This window comes from Eupeodes corollae, chromosome 1, assembly GCF_945859685.1.
Source record: "Eupeodes corollae chromosome 1, idEupCoro1.1, whole genome shotgun sequence".
NCBI lineage: Eukaryota > Metazoa > Arthropoda > Insecta > Diptera > Syrphidae > Eupeodes > Eupeodes corollae.
Genome location: NC_079147.1, coordinates 155,562,466 through 155,584,827, shown reverse-complemented (window position 1 = coordinate 155,584,827; position 22,362 = coordinate 155,562,466). Strand labels below are relative to the sequence as shown.

The following is a 22,362-nucleotide window of genomic DNA, read 5'->3' as shown; positions in this document are numbered from 1 at the left end:
CTAAGGCGCCGAATCTTAACAGATTGGCCATTTGTCTTAAAGTTATCCCAATCTAAACATCCTCACTGCAAGTCATTTTTCCAGTTTATATTTCTTAGATCTCAGATTTCCTTGTTCTCAGATATATGTATAAACCAAATTCTCACTTTTGCTGTCAGAAATTTGATTGCTAGGTGCTAGTGAATAGTGTTGATATTTCTTTCTCATGCTACGTCAATCCGTAAGCGAGCATTCTTAAAAACATAAACTGTTCAATTAATTCGTGAGAAATTTCTGCTTTGAGGTTTAGATCTGATGGACACAGGGCTTAAGAAAAAAACCAATACAATTGTATCATAAACCGAAATGGTAGCTCTGCTTTCGAGTTCAATTCGTGTCGTGGCGTTGTCCGTTGTGTCGCAAAGTTGCACTAAAAAATAAAATTTGCTCCTCTGTCCTCCGTCTGTTCTGTCTTCTGTGTAAATTCTTCGCACCGTCGAATGGAACATACATACATTTTTTTCGCAACGAAAAAATAATTCTTTTTATATATTTTCAGTCTTTAATTTTGTTAGTGATATTTAATTTTATACTCTTAAATGCATTACAATGCAAGTTTTTAAGTTGAAATGGAAAATAGAAGCATACAATAGCTCGGTGCAGTGTTCAAAAATAATATTTTTGTGAATGTACCTATTTGATGAATTATTGTGACAGAAAAGAAAATAGAAAGTAGAAAAGTCCTGCTGCTTACTTGCTCCGAATGGTATAAAATATATGTAAAGTTCAAATAGCAGAACTGCAACAACATTAAATTTTCTTTTTTTTTATTGAAATAATTGTAAAATTTTTGAAGGCGTTGGATTTTAATTTTTCTTTTTCATTTTTATTCCTGGAAATGCAAAGAAAAAAGGTGTCATTGGTGATGTGAGTGAGAGTGAGAGCAAGAAGCAAGAGGGAGACAAAAGACACAAGAAATCATTGAATTTTGGAAGAGTACATACGTACATTCTTGAAGTGTCATCGTCGTGAAATCGGAGTGGTTGTGTTTGCGTGCGTGTGTACTTTTTGGTGGTGAGTGAGTGTGAAGAAAGTTCAAAGTAGTAGATTGGTCGCACGACAAGGAAGACACTATAACAATCGTGTGTGCGGTTTATGCAGTTGAAGCGAGGTAATAAATAATAAGAAAAAGAGTAAATCTTTTACCTGTGCTTAAAGAGGGAGAAAAAATGATGAAAATGGAGACTGATAAAATAATGGATGAAACTAATTCAAATTCACAGCCCGTAAGTAATTGCCCATGTTTTATTTTCTTTTATTTCTTAAACAGGATATTTTCACTTTTGATTTAAAAAATATATAATTTTTCAAACATAAAATGTTTTAAATTTAATGTAAAAACTTTCTTTGATAAATTCATGATGAGACTTGTTCATTATTCAGTTTCTTTTTTGTTTTAAACAAAGGAGTTGTTCGCTTAAATTGCTATGGGTTTACCTTTATTAGTCAGAGTTGAGAGTAAAAAAATGAATTTATGTAACAAAAAGAAAAGTAAGAAGAAATATTGAGGAACCAATAAATGATTCAGTGGAGCTGAGGTGGGTAGGTGGTACCTACTACAGTACATACCATGAACTTTGGTAGGTACCTACTTACAAAGAAAAGTCACAAAAAGCTGAATGCCAGCCACAGGCCATAGCCAGCCTCATGACTTGACTACCTATCTACCCATCACATATAATGTTTTAAGGCATACACTCATGAGCCACTAATTTTTGAAAGTGGCCTTATTCCAGTTTCTTGAACAAAATCAAATCAAATAAAGAGTAGAGTTGAGTGTACCATCTTTAATTAATTTTTTGTTTTGTCATTTCTGAAGTATAAATATTCTGAATAGGATTTTGAATTTGTCATTCAAAAAATTTTCCATTTCTTAATTTTATTATTTATGTTTTAAATGACGTTTGTACAATCTCATTGAAAGTTATAAAAATAGGAACAAACTCAGGGACAATCCAAGATCATAAACGTGAGTAAACGTATTTACTATAGGTAGGTAGGTATAAAAAATGCGTTCAATATATGCACCTACTTACATTTTATTTATTGCTTAAACATTATTGTATGTACCTACGTGTGTAGGTATTTATGGTTAATGGAGGTCATTGTTTTATGCGTTTAAGCGAGGGGGCAGATTTCTGGAAAATTAAATACATTTCAACAACAATGAAATGTTGCTGAGGTTTTTTACCTTAAACAAGTCACAATATTCTCAAAGGTGTCTGAACAATAAATATATAAGGTTTTGTTTTGTGATGCACTGCTATTGGTGCACACAAAATTTACTAAACTAAAAAAGTTGTGAAACGTGACTCGATACAAAGAAATTCTATTTGTCATGTTGGTGTTCACTCTTACTTCAGAACTCATAAGCTTTTCTTTAAAACGGATATTAAAGATAGGTAAAAAAATGTATTTAGTAAAATCGAATACAAAAAATAAGCTAACTGGAAAATGGAAGTCTTCGAATTGGACGCATTTCATTTCAAACTACCTACTTACTTCAGTTTTTATGGCTTTAAATAAATGCATACTATCCGAACACTATTTTTTATTTGTTTAAAATTTCTTTCAATGGCGATTGAAATTTGGCTGAATTGTTGCAACATAATCCGCACTTACTCCATTGAAAGTTAAAGATATTAGCTCTGGCAAGTTAAATAATTAAATTAATAATTGGTAAGTTCCTAGGAACTGTCAGGTTTACTATAAATCCCAATTTGTAACTTTCAAAAACCTGTTCCATAACCTACCTATTACGTAGATTATAATTTACGAGTCGTAGGACCATAAAATACATAAATACTAAGGATTATTTTAAGGAATCACAATGGAAGCAATTTCTGCTACATAATTGAGTATTATAATCAACTGTCCGCGCGGAAGACAAAACTATATAAAAACACATACAAATATATGATCATAAAGTTATTTTGGAATGTTTCTTAAGGGAATGTTTATGACATTCAAAATATTTTGTATTAGTCCATTTAAATAAGGGGTTTGTACTGCGAATGAGAAAAAGTCAGTTGGAAACACATTTATACCATTTTTCTTTGTTCTAAACATTGTTCTTCTGTGCGCCGTAAGTTACTGACCGCAAAAATTTTCTTTTCGTTATTTTCTCCGTTTCTCCAATGATGTTCTCACCTTTTCCAAAATTGCCAAACACAAAATTTGTTACGTTTCCTTATTCGCTCAATCATTTCAAAGTTGAGACTCAAGAATTATTTTTTAAATAAAATTAATTTACAATCACATAATGTTTTAAATGGTTATCCAAACCCCATTAGCATATATGAGCCGTTTATTCTAAAAGTGGCATAAGTCACTTTTGTTTTAAGTCGAAATATTTAAGATATTTGTTATACCGTTAATTACCAATACTTCTCTCTAAGAAATCTCAATAGTTTTCAACTTATTGTGTGCTAATTTTTAAAAAATGAAAAGATACCGTTCAATTGTATTAAGTGTTGCCATTAACTCGATTTTTTTTTTTTTAAGTGACTTATGCCACTTTCAAAATAAACGGCTCATATCTTGTGTACCTATATGATTTAAACCAAATAAGGAGTCATTTGCTTCAAATTCAATTTCTCAGTAGCTTAAGGTGCATTGCAATTGCAACCCCATTATTAGATGTGTTTTTTTTTGTAGGATTTCATATACCTATAGTGCAAAAAAGGTCCACAATAGCCCGTGTTTTCTTTTTCAATAAAATGTCTAGAAATTCGTTCTGAGCCACCTAGCCATATTTCTGGTATGTTAAATAATGTCATAACCATTCCAATATTTAATTATATACAGGATTTAAATAATACTTGGGTTTATAAGAAGAGATTTTATGAGGCTTATGCAATGCATGTTTAGAACAATAAGAGAATCTAGTTCCCTAAATAGTTAGCTCTGTAGTTCTGCGATTGACCTATTTAACTTTACTCGTTTATATCAACTTATGTGTCGTCAAATTCAGAATAATTCAAAATTTTCAGACGGATAAAATGAGAACTAAAAAAATTAATAGGCTTATTGTATAGGTATGTTTCTCTTTTTGGCCAAAGATGTGACACAATTATTTTGGACATTTACCAACATATCTCAACCAAAGATATATTCTATTTGTTGTTTTTGACCAGAACAATTTTGTAATTTTGTTACACCCCAATGGAGGTAACTGATCGGAAAGAATTTCCAAGGGTAAAAAACTGTTCGATTGACAGTTTTTTTACTTCAAAGAATTGAAATTTTCGAAAAACCTAATGATTTTTAGACCAAAGTCAGTCTTGTACTCAAATATCCGAAGATAAAATTTCTTCGGACATAAGTACATAATTCAACAAAATGTTATTAGGAGAGTATAAGAATTAAATTCAAGTCACATTAAATATCTGGGTACTTTTCGATTTTATGAGAACCTTTGCAAAAAAAAAGAGAACAATTCCTAAAATTGTTTACTTTTATATGAAATTTCACATAAATTGGTACAAAACATCGTAGGTATTAATTTTTGAAAGTTAAGTAACAGACCTAAAATATTTTATTTTCTAACAATTAATTAAAAGTTTATGATTATAAAGATTACATAATGTATGTTATAAATTAGAATTCCAAACAAACTTTATAGCTTACAAAAAAAAATATGTATGTAAGTTTTGTTTCCTTTAATTCAATTGTTTACTCTTCTTTGCAGTTCACAGCAACAATGCTATATGATCCTGTTCGTAAGAAAGAATCATCACCATCATTTCAAACCGAACGAGATACCTGCTTAACATACTTCTCACAATGGAACGAAGCAGATCAAGTTGATTTTGTTGAGCAATTATTATCTCGGATGTGTCACTATCAACATGGCCACATTAATGCGTATTTGAAGCCGATGCTGCAGAGGGATTTTATATCTCTTTTGCCCAGTAAGTTATTTTATATCAAATTAAAATTAAAATACAAGCTAGTCTGGCCTTGAACTATTGGATCATCTCTTATAAAGCCTAATAAACGGCAGAAGGAAGAATTATTAGGAAAAATTCCCCAACGGACTACTTACATTTTCGTGCAATGCAAAACTCAAATGCAACTAAAAGTTTCCAATTGAGCACATATTTTTCTAATTTTAAATTTATTTTTTTCCTAATGAAAATGTTTGTTTTTCACATGTTTTTTATAAGATAGAAATCTCTTTGGTATTGGCGTGTTGTTTTATGCAAAGGACTTGACCCATTGAGTTTAATCCTTGCCTGTGCCGCCTAAAGTTTTGTTTACGGGTACTGCTGCTTGTGAGGTCCCTTTCATTAATAAAATGCCTTCCACACAAGAATGGTTGATAGTTGTAAGTTTATAGACTCTGTGCCAACTGTTGCGCCACTTAATTTTGTCGAATCATCTTTGACAATAACATGTGGAGTGGTGGAAAAATAATTGCAAACAATGAACAATGAAAAAAAAAAAACGGGACTTTAGCTTCAATTACAGTGTGACATCTGTTGGACATTGAGTCTTATAACCGGCGGCATCAGTCAATTGAAATTTGTACCACTCCTGTTGAACCATCCTCCACAGTTCGGCTTTATTTGTTGTTAAATGTTTCCCTACCTCTTATTTTAAATTTCACCAAAATGTTCTTTAAGTCAGGCTATTGGGATGGTCACTCCAATATGATGATTTTTTGGTCTTTAAAATACTTTTGAACAGATTTGGATATGTGTTTAGGGTCGTTGTCCTACTGTAGAACACATTTGAGAGGCATGTTCTCGTCCGCATAAAGCAGCATCGTATCCTTTATAATATTCACCTTCATATTTTGATCACTCCAAATTTATTGGTCCAGAGCCATACCAAGAAAATTAACCCCAAAGTATGATACTGCTGCCACCATTCTTGACCGTTTTCTGGATGTTTTTGGGAATTAGTTCTTTCAAAGGATGTCTTCTAACGGTTTTGTCTGCCATCACCTTCATTTATCTTTGTTTCGTCCATCCAGAAAACATTCGTCCACTTTTTGCCTCCCTAGGCCCACTCCAATTAAAATGATCGTGGGCGAACTCATACCGCGTTATTATATTTTTTGTTTTCTTAAAAAGAGCACCATTCTTGCGATCCTTCTGAGCAAGTTATCTTTAATAAGTCTTCTACGAACAGTTCTGGAAGTTATTGGAAGCTGTAGTTTGATTTTATCTCCCTTGAAGACTTGTAAGGATCTATTTGTTCCCAGCTGTTTCGTGGCTCTAAGTGGTCAAATGGCTTTTGCAATCAACTTGAGATATCTGCTCATTATACCTCAAAGATGTTGCCACATTTCGTAGAACTAAAATGAAAGCTTTCTCTTGTAGGGAACAATGCTTACCGCGGCCAATGTTTTCCTAAAAATGAATTGTAATATTATTTAAATAACTTAAATTTACTTCTTAAAGTGAACTTATTGTTTTATAAAAGTAAAACAATTAATTAAAAAAATAAAATTTTTGATACTAGTTAAATATTAAGGTCTGTGTTTCAATGTCCACCAAAAACACAGTCTAGCCTAAGGGACGGTTCATTTCCAAACAAAAAAATAGAACTACTTCTAATGCATGTTTTTGTTTGAATTTTATTTTACTCTACGCAACTGTGTCTATTTCAATGTCTATATCTGTATTTGACTATATATGAAGTATTCAGCAAACCTTGATTTTCATACCTTTGAAAAATACGTTTTGGAATTAATTTTTAGTGCTGATTTCGATTTTGATTTGATTTTAACTCTCCGCTCAAGTTTTCAAAATATCCATTTACAACATTATTTTAATTTGAAGAATTCTTTAAATTAAAAAATGTAAATTTCTCCCAATTCGTCTTGCTTTTTCTTATATACAGTGGTGGAAAGCTAAAAGTCTTAAACTCAAATTTGGCACTCCCCAAGCCAAGCCTTGAATGATTTGGCCTAATGCTTTGGGACATGGACAAATTTGTAGTATTGTAAAATATCCCTCTACTAATGCAGATCCATCCTGCAATATACTCTTACAATTTGCAAGGTGTTGGCCACAAAAATGCTGCCCAAACCATAACCTTGCATCTACCATGTTGGATCGTCTACGTTGTGTATTTAGGATTAACTTTCTGGACTACGAAAGTAGGTTTTACAATTGGAGCTGAACCTTTTGAACTTTGATTCGTCACTATAGAGCAATTTTTTTAAAAAGACTAGTGGCTTTTGCCGATGTTGCATTGCAAAAGCTACACGTTTCTTTAAGTTTGTTGGTGTTTTCAAATGTTTCTTCTGGCATAATAAACCGTTTGTTTAGAGCATTCCAACATTTTCTAAAATTCTAAAATCGTTTTTTTTTTTTGCAAAACAAAATTATTGATTTCATTGAACATAATAAGAAACGAGTTCAATTTTGTTAATTATCTTCAACTTTAATGAGTGATGGATTCGAAAAATTCTTAATTTATCTTTTTGATTGATAAACTTATACATATCTCCAGAAATACGTTAGCTCATTGTGCAGAAATAAACGGTGATTTTTTAAGAGCTTGAGAACTTTAAAAAAAAAATGTATAAAATTTGCAAAATCTCATCGATTCTTTATTTGAAACGTTAGATTGGTCCATGACATTTACTTTTTGAAGATAATTTCATTTAAATGTTGATCGCGGCTGCGTCTTAGGTGGTCCATTCGGAAAGTCCAATTTTGGGTAACTTTTTCGAGCATTTCGGCCGGAATAGCCCGAATTTCTTCGGAAATGTTGTCTTCCAAAGCTGGAATAGTTGCTGGCTTATTTGTGTAGACTTTAGACTTGACGTAGCCCCACAAAAAATAGTCTAAAGGCGTCAAATCGCATGATCTTGGTGGCCAACTTACCGGTCCATTCCTTGAGATGAATTGTTCTCCGAAGTTTTCCCTCAAAGTGGCCATAGAATCGCGAGCTGTGTGGCATGTAGCGCCATCTTGTTGAAACCACATGTCAACCAAGTTCAGTTCTTCCATTTTTGGCAACAAAAAGTTTGTTAGCATTGAACGATAGCGATCTTCATTCACCGTAACGTTGCGTCCAACATCATCTTTGAAAAAATACGGTCCAATGATTCCACCAGCGTACAAACCACACCAAACAGCGCATTTTTCGGGATGCATGGGCAGTTCTTGAACGGCTTCTGGTTGCTCTTCACTCCAAATGCGGCAATTTTGCTTATTTACGTAGCCATTCAACCAGAAATGAGCCTCATCGCTCAACAAAATTTGTCGATAAAAACGCGGATTTTCTGCCAACTTTTCTAGGGCCCATTCACTGAAAATTCGACGTTGTGGCAGATCGTTCGGCTTCAGTTCTTGCACGAGCTGTATTTTATACGGTTTTACACCAAGATCTTTGCGTAAAATCTTCCATGTGGTCGAATAACACAAACCCACTCTCAGAAACAGACGCAATATTCTCTTCTGTACGCACTGTACGCATTCGTGTGGTTGGTTTAATGTCCAATAAAGTAAACTGAGTGCGAAACTTGGTCACAATCGCATTAATTGTTTGCTCACTTGGTCGATTATGTAGACCATAAATCGGACGTAAAGCGCGAACCACATTTCGAACCGAACACTGATTTTGGTAATAAAATTCAATGATTTGCAAGCGTTGCTCGTAAGTTAGTCTATTCATGATGAAATGTCAAAGCATACTGAGCATCTTTCTCTTTGACACCATGTCTGAAATCCCGCGTGATCTGTCAAATACTAATGCATGAAAATCCTAACCTCAAAAAATCACCCTTTACTATTCAGCGATACTTTTCAAAGAAACCATTACAATCCTTTTAAAATGCTGAAAGAATATGGTACATATGGCATAGAGAGGTATTGTTGGCCAAGAACCAAGCGTTAAACAAAAAAATCTTAAACTTCTATTGGCCTTTCCGCGAGAACATTTGGAAAAATCGTTCTCGTTTTGGAAAAAAAAATCTTATGGAGCGATGAATCCAATGTATATCATATTTGGAACAGAGGTGGATCTATACAAGAATTGATGGACGACGTATGGATCAATTGCATTACAAAAATATTTCGGAAAATGTGACCGAGCCGTATGTGTTTGAAAATTTGTCTGTTTCCTACATTTTCAACAGCACAACAATTACGTATACTAAATTCATTAAGTTTTCGGTTGAATAGAATAGAAATAGATAGAAAATTAATGGGAATATAAAGGGAAGATTGATGGTTAGTGCGTTGGACTGTCAGGCCAGAGGTCTTGGGTTCGATGTCTGCCTGTGCCATCTAAACTTTTTTCCACGGGTACTGCTTCTTGTGAGGAATTGAAAAATTCTCCAATAGTAGTTCTTGTAATGAATAGTGCTTTCTCAAATAAGCCGTTCGCATTCAGCTTAAAACTGTAGGTCCCTTCCATCCCTGACAACCAACCAACTTAACCGTTCATATACACAAATCGAAAAAAACTGCCTAAATAATTTTATGAACGTTTCAGAATTTTTGTTTGCGAATATCCCGAAGAAAAGAAGTCAATTAGTGTACTCGTATAATCATGTTATGACCGTGCAAGTCAATTGGCATCGCCACGACGTGAGATCACGGCCATTGATTTTCTTACGCAAAAGAACCTTTGTTTCGTTGCCAGTAAAAAAAAGTAGAACTGTACTGTTGGAAGCACATATTGTCCAGCTCTATGTCCGCAATTATTATATCTGGCCAAAAAAATTGTTATCATCACCATTGACGGTAATTGCTTAGTTTTCCTTATGCACCAAAAAGTCAGTCTTTGTAGATGCATTGGTTTTTCAACAATCACTTGTGGATTCTCATTTGCTAAACTCCTAATTTTAATAATGCGCTGCTCAATTTTTGAATAAGGCAGGTTACCAGAAAGAATTTTTTGAATTACTATAAACGACCATTAGGATAGAAATATTCAATTTTATGTTGTTTCAGGAAGCGCAATACAAAAACTAAAAACCTAATGTTCTTTTCACCCACATATGTATATCGTGGGGTTGATTTTGATTAAACCGTTGCTTTGAAACCAAAACCTTTTTTCCTCTAAATTTTTCTACATCATATAACTTTGCCGTACATTTATAAACTTTGTCTAACTTGTATATACTTTTATTTTCTCCATTCCAGAAAAGGGATTGGATCACATAGCTGAAAACATACTATCGTATCTCGATGCGGATTCGCTTAAAGCAGCCGAATTGGTTTGTAAAGAATGGCTACGCGTTCTATCGGAGGGTATGCTGTGGAAAAAATTAATTGAACGTAAAGTTCGAACGGATTCGCTGTGGCGTGGTTTAGCCGAACGACGTGGCTGGATACAATATCTATTTAAACCGCGCCCAGGATCAACACATCGGCCACATTCTTTCTATCGTGAACTTTTTCCGAAAATCATGAATGTATGTTATTTATTATATTTTATAATCGCTAAAAAATAGAACACATTTTTATTAACAATTAAAAACAAACAAAAAACATTAACTTTATGATTGGAAATTATAAACTCTAGCTGAATATTACAAACTTCATAATTAGAATACCGAAACAAAGAAATTTAAATCAAAAATTTAAAAAAACTAGGTGTTTCTTTGAAAACCAAGCCAAACAAGTGAACAGACTTGCCCTCTTCTACCAAAACGTAACGGGACTTCGTAGTTAGACTGCTGACATTTTTCTCAACTCCCAATCATTTCCACATGACGTATTCGTTTTGACAGAAACTTGTCTTAATTCAAGCTTTTCCGACACAGAACTTTTCACCCAAGATTTCGAAGTTTACAGAAATGATCGTCATGTTGGTAATGCAAAGGATTAAGGTGGAGATGTTCTCATAGCGGTAAAAAATACATAATTCTCTTCTTCTGTATATTTTCCATTTGAATTGTCAATTAAACTGGTATGTTTAAATATAATGGTACACATCAAGACTATTTTCATTTTAAACGTTTATATTCCTCCAAAAAGTTTAGAGTCTGTTTATAGCGAACTCTCCTTAGCATTAGACTTTGTTATCAGTTTGTCCTGCGCTGACACCAATATTTTACTTCTAGGTGATTTTAATTTATAACACATTAATTTATAACACATTAACTGGCATCGGAAGAAGAATCTTGTCTTGAAGCCTCTCCTTCTTCTTCACAAATGGAACTATCTCTTCTCGATAAAGTCCTTCTTACTGACTTACAGCAAACCATCTGTATTAAAAACTCAAAAAATCGAATTCTCGATTTAGTCTTTTCTTCTGACGCTATTAGTACTCTTGTTCTAGAATCTAGATAAGGAATTACTAATGTTGATAAATATCACCCCCCCTTTTATATGACTTAAGTAATCACCTTACTAAACACAGTAATTCCTTAGGTTGCTTATATAATTTTGACTTCAGAAGAGCTAATTTCCAGTTGTTGTCTGAAGATTTAACCATTTCTGGAATTGCTGATACTTTAGCATTTTTTAATATTGACGAAGCAGTTTCAATTTTGTATAAGATCCTTAATAATTAAATAATCAAGAAATACTAACTTTAACCACGCTGGGAACACGAAAGAATTGCATTTACTTCGAAACAAAATAAATAAGGCATGGAAAACTTATCTCAAAACTTATCAACTTCTCTGTTTATGTTGAACTCTTTAACCAATTTAAGTCTTTTTTTAATTTTTATACGATTGTTATGAAGTATATTTTCATAATCTTCACTCCTTTTCGCAAACTAGCTGTAGTCACATACCTGTGCTACAGAGTACGGTCCTTGATCTTTTATCTGCGTTGAATGATGACTGCTCAGCCGATCCCGATGGTATTCCCCGATAGTTACTACTAAGTGTAGTAATGCTTTAGTTGAACCTCTTAAGTTCTTATTCAAACTTTCTCCAAAAACAGGCAAATTTCCCAGTGTAGGGAAGAAGTCATTACTAACACCAAGTTTCAAGAAAGGTAACAAGGCGGATTTAAAAAACTACAGGCCTATTGCAAAGCTTTCATGCTTTCCTAAATGGTTTGAACAAGTTCCTTGTGAAAGTGTCGCATTTTTTAGTAAAAATCTCATTTGCGAACAGCAACATGGTTTTGTGAAAAAAAGATCAACCGTTACTAATCTCCTCACATTCTCAAACATATGTTCAAACGCTTTAGAACAAGGTTGAGGTAAAATTTAGAAATTGTCTTTCAGAACCTTTTGTTGCTCAATCTGGTGTTCCTCAGGGAAGCCACCTTGGCCCTTTTCTGTTCATCATGTCTATTAATGACGTATCGTCATGTCTACTTTCAAGTGAAGTTCTCATTTTTGCTGATATCATAAACATTTTTAAGATTATAAAGTCCACCCATGATCGTATTCTTTTACAAGCCGACATTGATAGTTTCACATGTTGGTGTGGAAAAATTGGCCTTTCCTTTTACTAAAAAACGAATCCTTAGTGTATTTGATTATTGTATATCACAGCAAAAACTCTGTCGCGTCACCACATTTAAGGATTTAGGTGTTTATTTCCAACTTCAAGTTTACACATCACATTAATTGTATTGTTAATAAGGCAAGTTCTATGCTTGGTTTTATAAAACGCTGGGCAAAGGAGTTCAATGATCCCTATGTTACTCTTTTTTTGTACAATTGCCATGTTCGTTCTCATCTTGAATATGCTTCGCAGGTATGGACTCCCTTTTACGAAATTCATAGAAAACGTATTGAATCAATTCAACATAATTTCATTCGCCATTCCCTAAAGGGTCTTCCTCGGGAAGACCCACTTTCCACTATCGTAAACGTCTTTATTTTATCTTTTGTTGTTCTGTATTAATTTATGTTAATGTTAATTATGTTTTGTATTTTGTGCGTGTGTTAGCTTTAATTGTGTTATTATATTACTAACAACTAACTTACTTATGATGAGCCTATGAACGTGGTTTGAAGCTTGCTATAAGCTAACTCCTTTTTGGAATTCTGAAGTTGTAAAAAAAAAGCTTGAGGTCTGACTGAACGATCGTGTTTTATAAGTTCTTCCATGAAACGTTGCTCTTTTCCAAAATAAAAAGCAGTTTCCCAATTGAAATAGCTTTCTTAAAAACTTAGTTTAAAACAAAAATCAGAAATGCTAACGTCCAACTTCTTCAAAACGTTTTAATCAGCAAAACTTGGTTTATCGACAAATTAGAACTCGATTGATTTCCTACTCATTTCTTTATCAAGTTCTCAAACTCCAAAACTCTGATTTAGATCTCAGTTAAAAATAAAACTTTGATTTCGGAGTCCAGGAAATAAGAACTGGCTTTAGCAATAATGTTACTTCTATAAACGACTTGAATAATATTAATAAAAAGAACATCCCAACGAAAAAATAACAGTCACTTCCAAAATTGAGCGCACACCTATATGAAATTAGGTTTGACGTTTTTGACAAATTCTTTGAACAAATCTGGAGAATCAATATCTATAATGGCCCTGTCGACACATCCAAAAGCAGGGATTCTTAATTGAGAACAAAATTGGATCTATGTTGGAACAATTTTGTGCCCAGCATTTGATGACGGACGGTTGCTTTGCTTATTCTGTGTACAGATGCAACATCGTGATATTGGGTTCAATTATAAACCACGACCCAGAGCTCATTGATATTTCCTTATTTTATTGGAACACCCATATTTGAGTGGCATCTCACCGCCTGCGTATCGAAGCATAAGGTTTTATAGTTTTTGTTTACATTTAGGTTCTGATCCATGATATTTTAGAGCCAAATACTTAATAAGAAAAACAGCTCCTTATCATAACAGTACATCCACCATATTTGGTTGGGAAGCATCGAACTTATTAACAAGAGCCCTTTTCTCTAAATAAATTTTTTAAAAATGTTTATGAAATGAAAATTAGAAAATTAAAAGAAATTAAACAACAAATTTTATTACAACTTTTTAAAACAAACTTATTTGCAAATGAGAGAATTTCTCTTTACATATTTCTGAAAAGGTTTTGCAAAATTCTAAATATAATTTGCAAAGTTTATTGTTTAATGAATGAATAAATGAAAAAAGAAAAAATATAGACGTATTTTGGAAAGAGGAAAGCTTAATTCAATAATTCTTTTTTGCAAATTCGCGTTTGGTGAAACGTAATTAAAAGTGCAAAGTGTAAGTGTTTTGTTATATAGGCTAAAGATAACATCGTTTTTTGTGAAGAACTGGTGAAGCTCAAGACCTCAATACGATTGAACATGTTCAAATAAAACAAACGAATGCTCCAGAACTGTAATTCAAGCAACACAAATCAATTGCAAACGAAGGCCAATAAAATTTAGGAGAAATCTGCTAATTTTATCACACTTCAGCATTTCTACACTCTCTAAGGGCGTTTTTCTTTTTTAGTTCAGAGCTGAGCTCTGAGCATACTCTGAGCGAACAGAGTAGAGTAGAGTAGAGTTCTGAGCAGAGTATGTTCAGACTTCAGAGCTCTCTGATTTAATTATGAAACAACTTGAGCACTAAACTGTCATATAGTTTTTTTATGTTAGTTTGAAGGCGTTCAAAATTCTCCTTAATCAAATTAATCAGAAAAACAGTCATATCGTTGGTCCATTTGACGCCTGAAATAAATTTGATTCATAAAAATGCTATATGCAATTAGTTTTTCCAAAATTATCTTACCTTCTACACCAGAGCAACCAGCCTCTTCCGCCATTTTTATTGTTTTGATGATGATTTTTTTTTTATTTCCCGGCTTTCAGATATCAAATTGTGTGTGCTCAGCATTTTACTCCGTTTACTCTGTTATTTTATTCTGAGCTCACAGAGCGCGCTCTGAACATGTTCAGAACTAAAAAAGAAACACGAATTTGAAGCTCTGAACGCTCAGAGCTCAAAAAGAAACACAATTATTTTTTTGACAGTTCGAGCTCTGCTCTGAACTAAAAAAGAAAAACGCCCTAAGTGTACGCTTCACTTTTACCATGTCTTTAAACAATTTTTAGTGTTTTTAGTTGTTATTCTATTTTGTTAATTGTGTTTAAGGATTTTTCTTTTGTTTATATAACATACAATATTAAATAAAGGAAAATTGAAACAAAAGATTCAGTATAGCTTTTAGCAATAGGTGCACTGTTGATCTCATGGTTTATCTTAACGAACTGCGGAACAAATCCTTATATCATTTTGGAGTACATTTTTATACTTATTTCAAAAACATTTGATAGAAAAGGCATTAAGCTCTCTTATCGCAAATACACGCATTTGTTATTGATGGTTCTCTTCTATGTTGTGTTAGAAATTACCTTTCGGACCATTCAATTTAAGTTTTATTGGACTGGTGTTTAGGGTTGCTACGATGTTGCAAGAAGCTTTTTACCCCTTATGATCTGGCTATAATTAACACAGCTTTAATTCGTTCAAAACTCCAATATAATCCTCATGGCTGGTGACCCAATAACGTACTTCCGATGGAATTTAAAATATAGCCCTTACGTTGATAGACGATCATTCTCTTACTGAGAGAATCTCTCAGTAATGTTCTACCGAAGTAGCCAGATGCATTCCTAAAACAATTCAACTGTAATACCCGTAGTTCTGCGAATGCTTACCAGTTTACTCTTGAGCACAATTTCGGACGTACTGTTAAGTACAGAGATTCTTTCCTTATCCGCACTACACGGTTATGAAATGGTTTACCAGGCTTTGGCTCTCATTGCAATGCGTAGACATTCAAACCAAGTCTCAAAGGTAAACCGAGAGTTACTATAACGAGTCTTAAATTAATTTTTGGACTTTATCAAGGAGTTGTTTGTAAGACCGATCTATTTTTTTTAAATTGTTTTTGATGTAATATTTTGTGTTTTTTGATTTTTTACTTAACTTATAAAACTAAGATTTAATGCATTTTTTCAGGATATTGAAAGCATAGAAAACAACTGGAGAACCGGACGTCACATGCTACGCCGAATAAACTGTCGATCGGAAAATTCGAAAGGTGTTTATTGTTTACAGTATGATGATGTTAAAATTGTCTCCGGTCTTAGGGATAATACGATTAAAATTTGGGACAGAACGGATCTGCAGTGTGTTAAGGTAAATATACAATTACTCTTTCCTTCCTTAAAACATGGAATTAACTAACATTTTGTTTTTCTTTTTTTTATAATTTTATAGACTCTTACTGGTCATACAGGATCTGTTCTGTGTTTGCAGTACGATGACAAAGTTATAATTAGCGGTTCAAGTGATTCCACAGTTCGCGTCTGGGACGTAAATACTGGTGAAATGGTCAACACCTTGATTCATCACTGCGAAGCAGTTTTACATTTACGTTTCAATAATGGTATGATGGTTACCTGCTCGAAGGATCGTTCGATTGCAGTTTGGGATATGACATCGCCAAGTGAAATAACATTGAGACGTGTTCTTGTTGGTCATCGAGCAGCTGTTAATGTTGTTGATTTTGATGAAAAATATATTGTTTCGGCAAGTGGCGATCGAACTATAAAAGTTTGGTCAACATCAAGCTGTGAATTTGTACGTACACTAAATGGTCATAAACGTGGTATTGCTTGCCTTCAGTACCGTGATCGTTTGGTTGTCAGTGGTAGCTCGGATAATTCTATAAGGTTTGTTTATTTTTTTGTCATACTTATCATTCTTAAGAAAAATAATTTTTTATCATGATTTTTTATGTAGATTATGGGACATTGAATGCGGAGCTTGCCTGCGCGTCCTTGAAGGACACGAAGAACTAGTACGTTGCATACGATTCGATTCGAAAAGAATCGTTAGTGGTGCTTACGATGGTAAAATCAAAGTGTGGGATCTTGTTGCCGCGCTAGATCCACGTGCTCAAGCGAATGCACTTTGCCTTAACACATTGGTGGTAAGCTTTAATTTCTTGCTGACATAACATATTTTCATTTTTTTTTCTGAGGGGTTTGGTAAAAATGATAACTGTCGAAAAAAGATCAATTTACTCAGGAAAATACGTCTATAATAATTTTTATTTTTATTCATTTTATTTATTTCGATATGGCTATACACATTAAGATATAATATCTTATAAACTAGTGATAACCTATTAAGTTTAACAATGAAAGCAGTGAAATAAAAAAAGAGAAAACAAAGATAAAGTTGTAGGCAAAAATTATACAATATTTATAATAAAATTTAATGATTGTTTGGAAATAAAGGAGAAAATGAGAGAAAGAAGAGATAGGAAGAAAGCAGGAAGAGGTGGAGAAGAAGAGAAAAAAAGAAGCTATAACGGTTTAGACAGGAGAGGGAAGAAAAAAAAATTAAGATACTGATAAAAATTGACGTATTGGGATATAAAATTTGTAATGTTGTTTATTCTCTTGATATGGCGAGGCAAAGAAGAAGAGCCCTTCATATTCTCACAAAAAATTATGAATAGGTGTATATTTTTCCTGCCGGAGAAAATTGCAAACAAAAGTTCTGAAACGTTCATCCAATTGTTCAGGCAGTTTCTTTGATTTGTGTATATGAACGGTTAATTTGGTTCAAAATTCATAAATTTCTTACGAATTGTGGAAAATTGCTCTCCGCTCGGTTAGTTTGATAGGAGTGAGTTTGTTCAAGCCCTAGCTAAGAGGGGTTTGGCGTTAATTGAAATGGAGGTTTCATACACCACATACCTAATATTTGTCTTAGTAAAGTAGTAAGTAAAGGGTGATTTTTTTGAGGTTAGGATTTTCATGCATTAGTATTTGACAGATCACGCGGGATTTCTTTGACATTTCATCATGAATAGACTTACTAACGAGCAACGCTTGCAAATCTTTGAATTTTATTACCAAAATCAGTGTTCGGTTCGAAATGTGTTTCTCGCTTTACGTCCGATTTATGGTCTACATAATCGACCAAGTGAGCAAACAATTAATGCGCTTGTGACCAAGTTTCGCACTCAGTTTACTTATTGGACAACCAACCACACGAATGCGTAAAGTGCGTACAGAAGAGAATATTGCGTCTGTTTCTGAGAGTGTTGCTGAAGACCGTGAAATGTCGATTCGTCGCCGTTCGCAGCAATTGGGTTTGTGTTATTCGACCACATGGAAGATTTTACGCAAAGATATTGGTGTAAAACCGTATAAAATACAGCTCGTGCAAGAACTGAAGCCGAACGATCTGCCACAACGTCGAATTTTCAGTGAATGGGCCCTAGAAAAGTTGGCAGAAAATCCGCTTTTTTATCGACAAATTTTGTTCAGCGATGAGGCTCATTTCTGGTTGAATGGCTACGTAAATAAGCAAAATTGCTGCATTTGGAGTGAAGAGCAACCAGAAGCCGTTCAAGAACTGCCCATGCATCCCGAAAAATGCACTGTTTGGTGTGGTTTGTACGCTGGTGGAATCATTGGACCGTATTTTTTCAAAGATGCTGTTGGACGCAACGTTACGGTGAATAGCGGTCGCTATCGTTCAATGCTAACAAACTTTTTGTTGCCAAAAATGGAAGAACTGAACTTGGTTGTGGTGGTTTCAACAAGCTCGCGATTCTATGGCCATTTTGAGGGAAAACTTCGGAGAACAATTCATCTCAAGGAATGGACCGGTAAGTTGGCCACCAAGATCATGCGATTTGACGCCTTTAGACTATTTTTTGTGGGGCTACGTCAAGTCTAAAGTCTACACAAATAAGCCAGCAACTATTCGAGCTTTGGAAGACAACATTTCCGAAGAAATTCGGGCTATTCCGGCCGAAATGCTCGAAAAAGTTACCCAAAATTGGACTTTCCGAATGGACCACCTAAGACGCAGCCGCGGTCAAAATTTAAATGAAATTATCTTCAAAAAGTAAATGTCATGGACCAATCTAACGTTTCAAATAAAGAATCGATGAGATTTTGCAAGTTTTACGCGTTTTTTTTTTTTAAAAAAAGTTCTCAAGCTCTTAAAAAATCACCGTTTAGTTTTCAAGGTAAAATAAAACACATATTATATAATTTTATGTCTTAACAATAACGTATTATTATAAACAAAAAGGTTTCCTTAATTAAATTACTGTCCGCTGAGAACTAGGGCCTAGTGATTTAGAAATCTCAACCATTCATGTGAGAACTGTCGTCAGGGATGGAGGGGACCTACAGTTGAATCCGAACGGCTAATTTGAGAAAGCACTTTTCATGACAAGAATTACTCTTGAAGGAATTGTCAATTCCTCGCAAGAGGCAGTACTCGAAAAAAAACTTTAGATGGCACAGGCAGGATTTGAACCCAAGACCTCTGGTATAAAAATACTAAACATCATGGCACGGGTTTCCTTTATGACTTTCAAAAATGTTCGACAGAAGGTCGCCGCGGCTGGCTCGAGAGTCCCAATCACGAGCTTTTTGTAGCATTTTTTTTTTCCAAGGCATTAATATTCTCGGTCTTATCTGCATAGAGAAGCGAAATAAATAACCTCGCAAAAAATAGTCAAGCAATTTTTGATCGCACGATATTGGAGACACCGCTAGGCTCACGACGCAACTAGAGATAATGCGTTCACCAAAAGTTCTCTTCAATAAATTGATTGTTTCGTTGGCTGTATGGCTAAAAGCGCCGCTTGATAAAACCAAAGGTCCACATCAACATCCTTCAAATCAATCACCAAAATGATTCCTTCTGCCCATAGAGCACACCAAACAGTGACTTAGGGGTGTAATGGAGGCGTCACAATAATGCAATGTTGATCAAGATCACTTCAAATTGTCTTATTAACGTACGCACGCGCATTCTACTAAATATTAGCGAAAGAAATTTTCTTGTAGAGATCGAGGGCCATTACATACTTGGGCCAATTCTCCGAACGTGCGATGTAATGTGTAGATTTCGTGGCGTTTACTGTGTGGCACGTGACGCCGTCGCGACGCGTCGTCTTGCTGGAACAAGATACATTTGATTCAATCTGGCTTTAAAAAAGTAGATGTTGTCGTTACGTAGCGCTCGCTGTTGACGGTGACCGCCTCATTGACGTCGTTTTTAAAAAAGTACAGCCAATTACGCCGCCGCCGGTACAAAATCCACACCAAACGGTTTTTTTTGTTTATGGTGAACCTCGTGTGGGTTGGTGTCGTCTTATATACTGCAATGTTGCTTGTCAATTTTTCGACCAAAATTCCAAACGATTCAGTCAGCGAACAAACGGGGTTGCCTATGGTCATGAACTTTCAGCTCCTGGGTCAGTTGGATCTTGTACGAGTGTAGGCCCAAGTCCCGACACAAAGTTCACCAAGTTTAAGTCTAAAAGCAGAGTTCTTGTGCACGGCAAGGATAGACTGCCTCGGGTTCTGCTGTACACTTTCACGGACCGCGACGATGTTCTCGGCCGATGTTGGGTTCCTTGAACGTATGGGTGTTGTGTGTTTGTTTACTGAACCGGTATTAAACTTGAAGACTCGACTGTAAAGTGCCAGCACGTCTACCGTAAAATGGGCGCAATGCGCGCAACGTTTGCGTTAACGAACACTCATTTTGATAATAAAGTTTTATCATTTGAACATGCTGTTCAATTGTAATAATGATTTGGCATGAACAATTGAACAATAAAAAAATATTTCACAGATGTCACCAAAACAAAATGGTGGATGTGTACATCTCAAATCATTGCTCGCGATGGCAGATAGACTCATTCGGGTCTTCTTCGATACTCTGTATCAATAATGTCTTTGGTGCGCTGGGAATATTGGACGCAGCGTTGCCATTATTTTGATAATAAATTATCACGATGTGCAAACGTTGTTCAAGAGTAAGTCCATTCATTAGGTAAACCACACTCAGCCTAAATCAAGTGACAACTCCCAAAAAGATCATCACCAACAAATTAATTGGCAGATTGAAAACTACACGTCTAAAAAAAACACCTGTTATACATTTCTGTTTTTTAAATTTACTTCAGGGCATTTTTCCAAATAAATATAAAAGTTTCACCTTTCCCTCAAAATCCGGAAAAATGGTTAGGTTAGATAAAAGTGTTTGCTAAATACAAAACCAAAGACACTTAGTCCAATAGTTGGTTCGTTGATGTATAGTGATTTTTGGAAGCGTGTGAAAATGTATATCAGAATTTGTTAGATAACAAGTATTGTTTTAGTAAAATTCGCCTAGATGAAGACTTCTGTTTCTGACTTTTAAAATATGTATATAGGTGTATAGAGGTGTGTAAAGTATATCTTCCAGGAGAAATAAATACTTAATTATTAGAAACAAAATAAAGCTATATTTTATTATTTTTAAACTCTGGAACTACAAATGAATAATCGTTTAAAAATCACATTCTCTTAAGGAGCACACTGGTCGGGTATTCCGTTTACAATTCGATGAATTCCAAATTGTAAGCAGCTCTCACGATGACACAATATTGATTTGGGATTTCCTCAATTTTACGCCCAATGAAACCGCAACATGCCGGACTCCATCACGTAAATAAATCAAATCTTTAATTTTCTAACATAATTTTAATCAAAATTTTTCTTTTATTTCTATTCAACAGCCGCTCTAATGGAACACTAATAACGAACAAAAAATGTAATACATAAAACATAGATGTCTACCAACAATTTAAAATATACGCAAAAAGAGATCAACGAGACGCGCAATACACGAAAAGAATTTCAAAAACAAAACAAATACAAAAACAAACAAAAAAATCAATTAATCGTAAAAAATAAACAAAATTAAACAAAACAAAAATCTCTTACAGGCTTAGACCACACTAGAATTTTCAGCTTAGTTCTTTCCGCGTAGTTTGTAACAAACGGAAATTATTAATGTAGATCTCAAGAAATTACCTAATTCTGATGGAGACCTAGAAAAATGTATTTATTTATAGAGGCCTTGGTGGATCTCTGCTAAGACCTCAGTAATATAAAAAAAAAGAATTATTATTCAAGCGTTTCCAATTGTAGAAAAAGAAATTGTAGATTATTTATTACATTTTGACATGCGGAAAATACAGTTTTTTGTTTTCGTATATAAATATTTTAGGTATAAAGAGAAGAAATGAAATAATAAAATTCCATTCGAACAAAAATGTCTTGGCTTTATATATTATGTATTATATAAGTAAATTTACATTTTACATGGAGGTAAGATAGCATTACAGTTTTCAGTACAAGTATAAAAAGTAAACTGAAAATGCTGATGTGGTTTAAGCCTTTTTTATTCTTTTTTGGTCAAATATTAGGAGTCTATTATTATTTTATATGCAAGTAGTTACAAAATAATTTCTTTCTTGAACACCTATTTGACTATGACCACTGGAGGACTAAAAGAAGTTGAATTTCCAAAAATTAATATTGGGAACCCCTAACATTATCATAATAGTCTAAGATGGGATTCCGTATGAGTTCTATATAAATTCTCCTCACAC

The 22,362-nt window shown here is 34.0% G+C and overlaps 1 protein-coding gene across 3 annotated transcripts; it reads left to right on the top strand.

The window, feature by feature from the left end:
• The first annotated feature begins 428 nt into the window (after positions 1–428).
• On the top strand, positions 429–22,023 carry LOC129939178 (F-box/WD repeat-containing protein 11). 3 transcript variants are annotated; one of them, XM_056047082.1, is made up of 9 exons: positions 431–745; positions 886–1,265; positions 4,730–4,952; positions 10,152–10,423; positions 15,894–16,073; positions 16,155–16,609; positions 16,680–16,869; positions 21,277–21,412; positions 21,484–22,023. In XM_056047082.1, the coding sequence occupies exons 2-9, from the start codon at positions 1,209–1,211 to the stop codon at positions 21,501–21,503; spliced, it is 1,533 nt and encodes a 510-aa protein (XP_055903057.1). In that variant the 5' UTR covers positions 431–745; positions 886–1,208; the 3' UTR covers positions 21,504–22,023. The 3 variants fall into 3 exon arrangements, with proteins under 3 accessions (XP_055903059.1, XP_055903057.1, XP_055903058.1); XM_056047083.1 differs by having other exon boundaries at positions 431–758; XM_056047084.1 differs by having other exon boundaries at positions 429–1,265; positions 21,280–21,412.
• The last annotated feature ends 339 nt before the right edge of the window (positions 22,024–22,362 follow it).

Coding starts and splice junctions, on each gene's coding strand:
- LOC129939178 (XM_056047082.1), top strand. CDS start 1,209: ATGATGAAAATGGAGACTGATAAAATAATGGATGAAACTAATTCAAAT. Junction 4,953..10,151: donor TTTTATATCTCTTTTGCCCA/GTAAGTTATTTT, acceptor TCTCCATTCCAG/AAAAGGGATTGGATCACATA. Junction 10,424..15,893: donor TTTTTCCGAAAATCATGAAT/GTATGTTATTTA, acceptor GCATTTTTTCAG/GATATTGAAAGCATAGAAAA.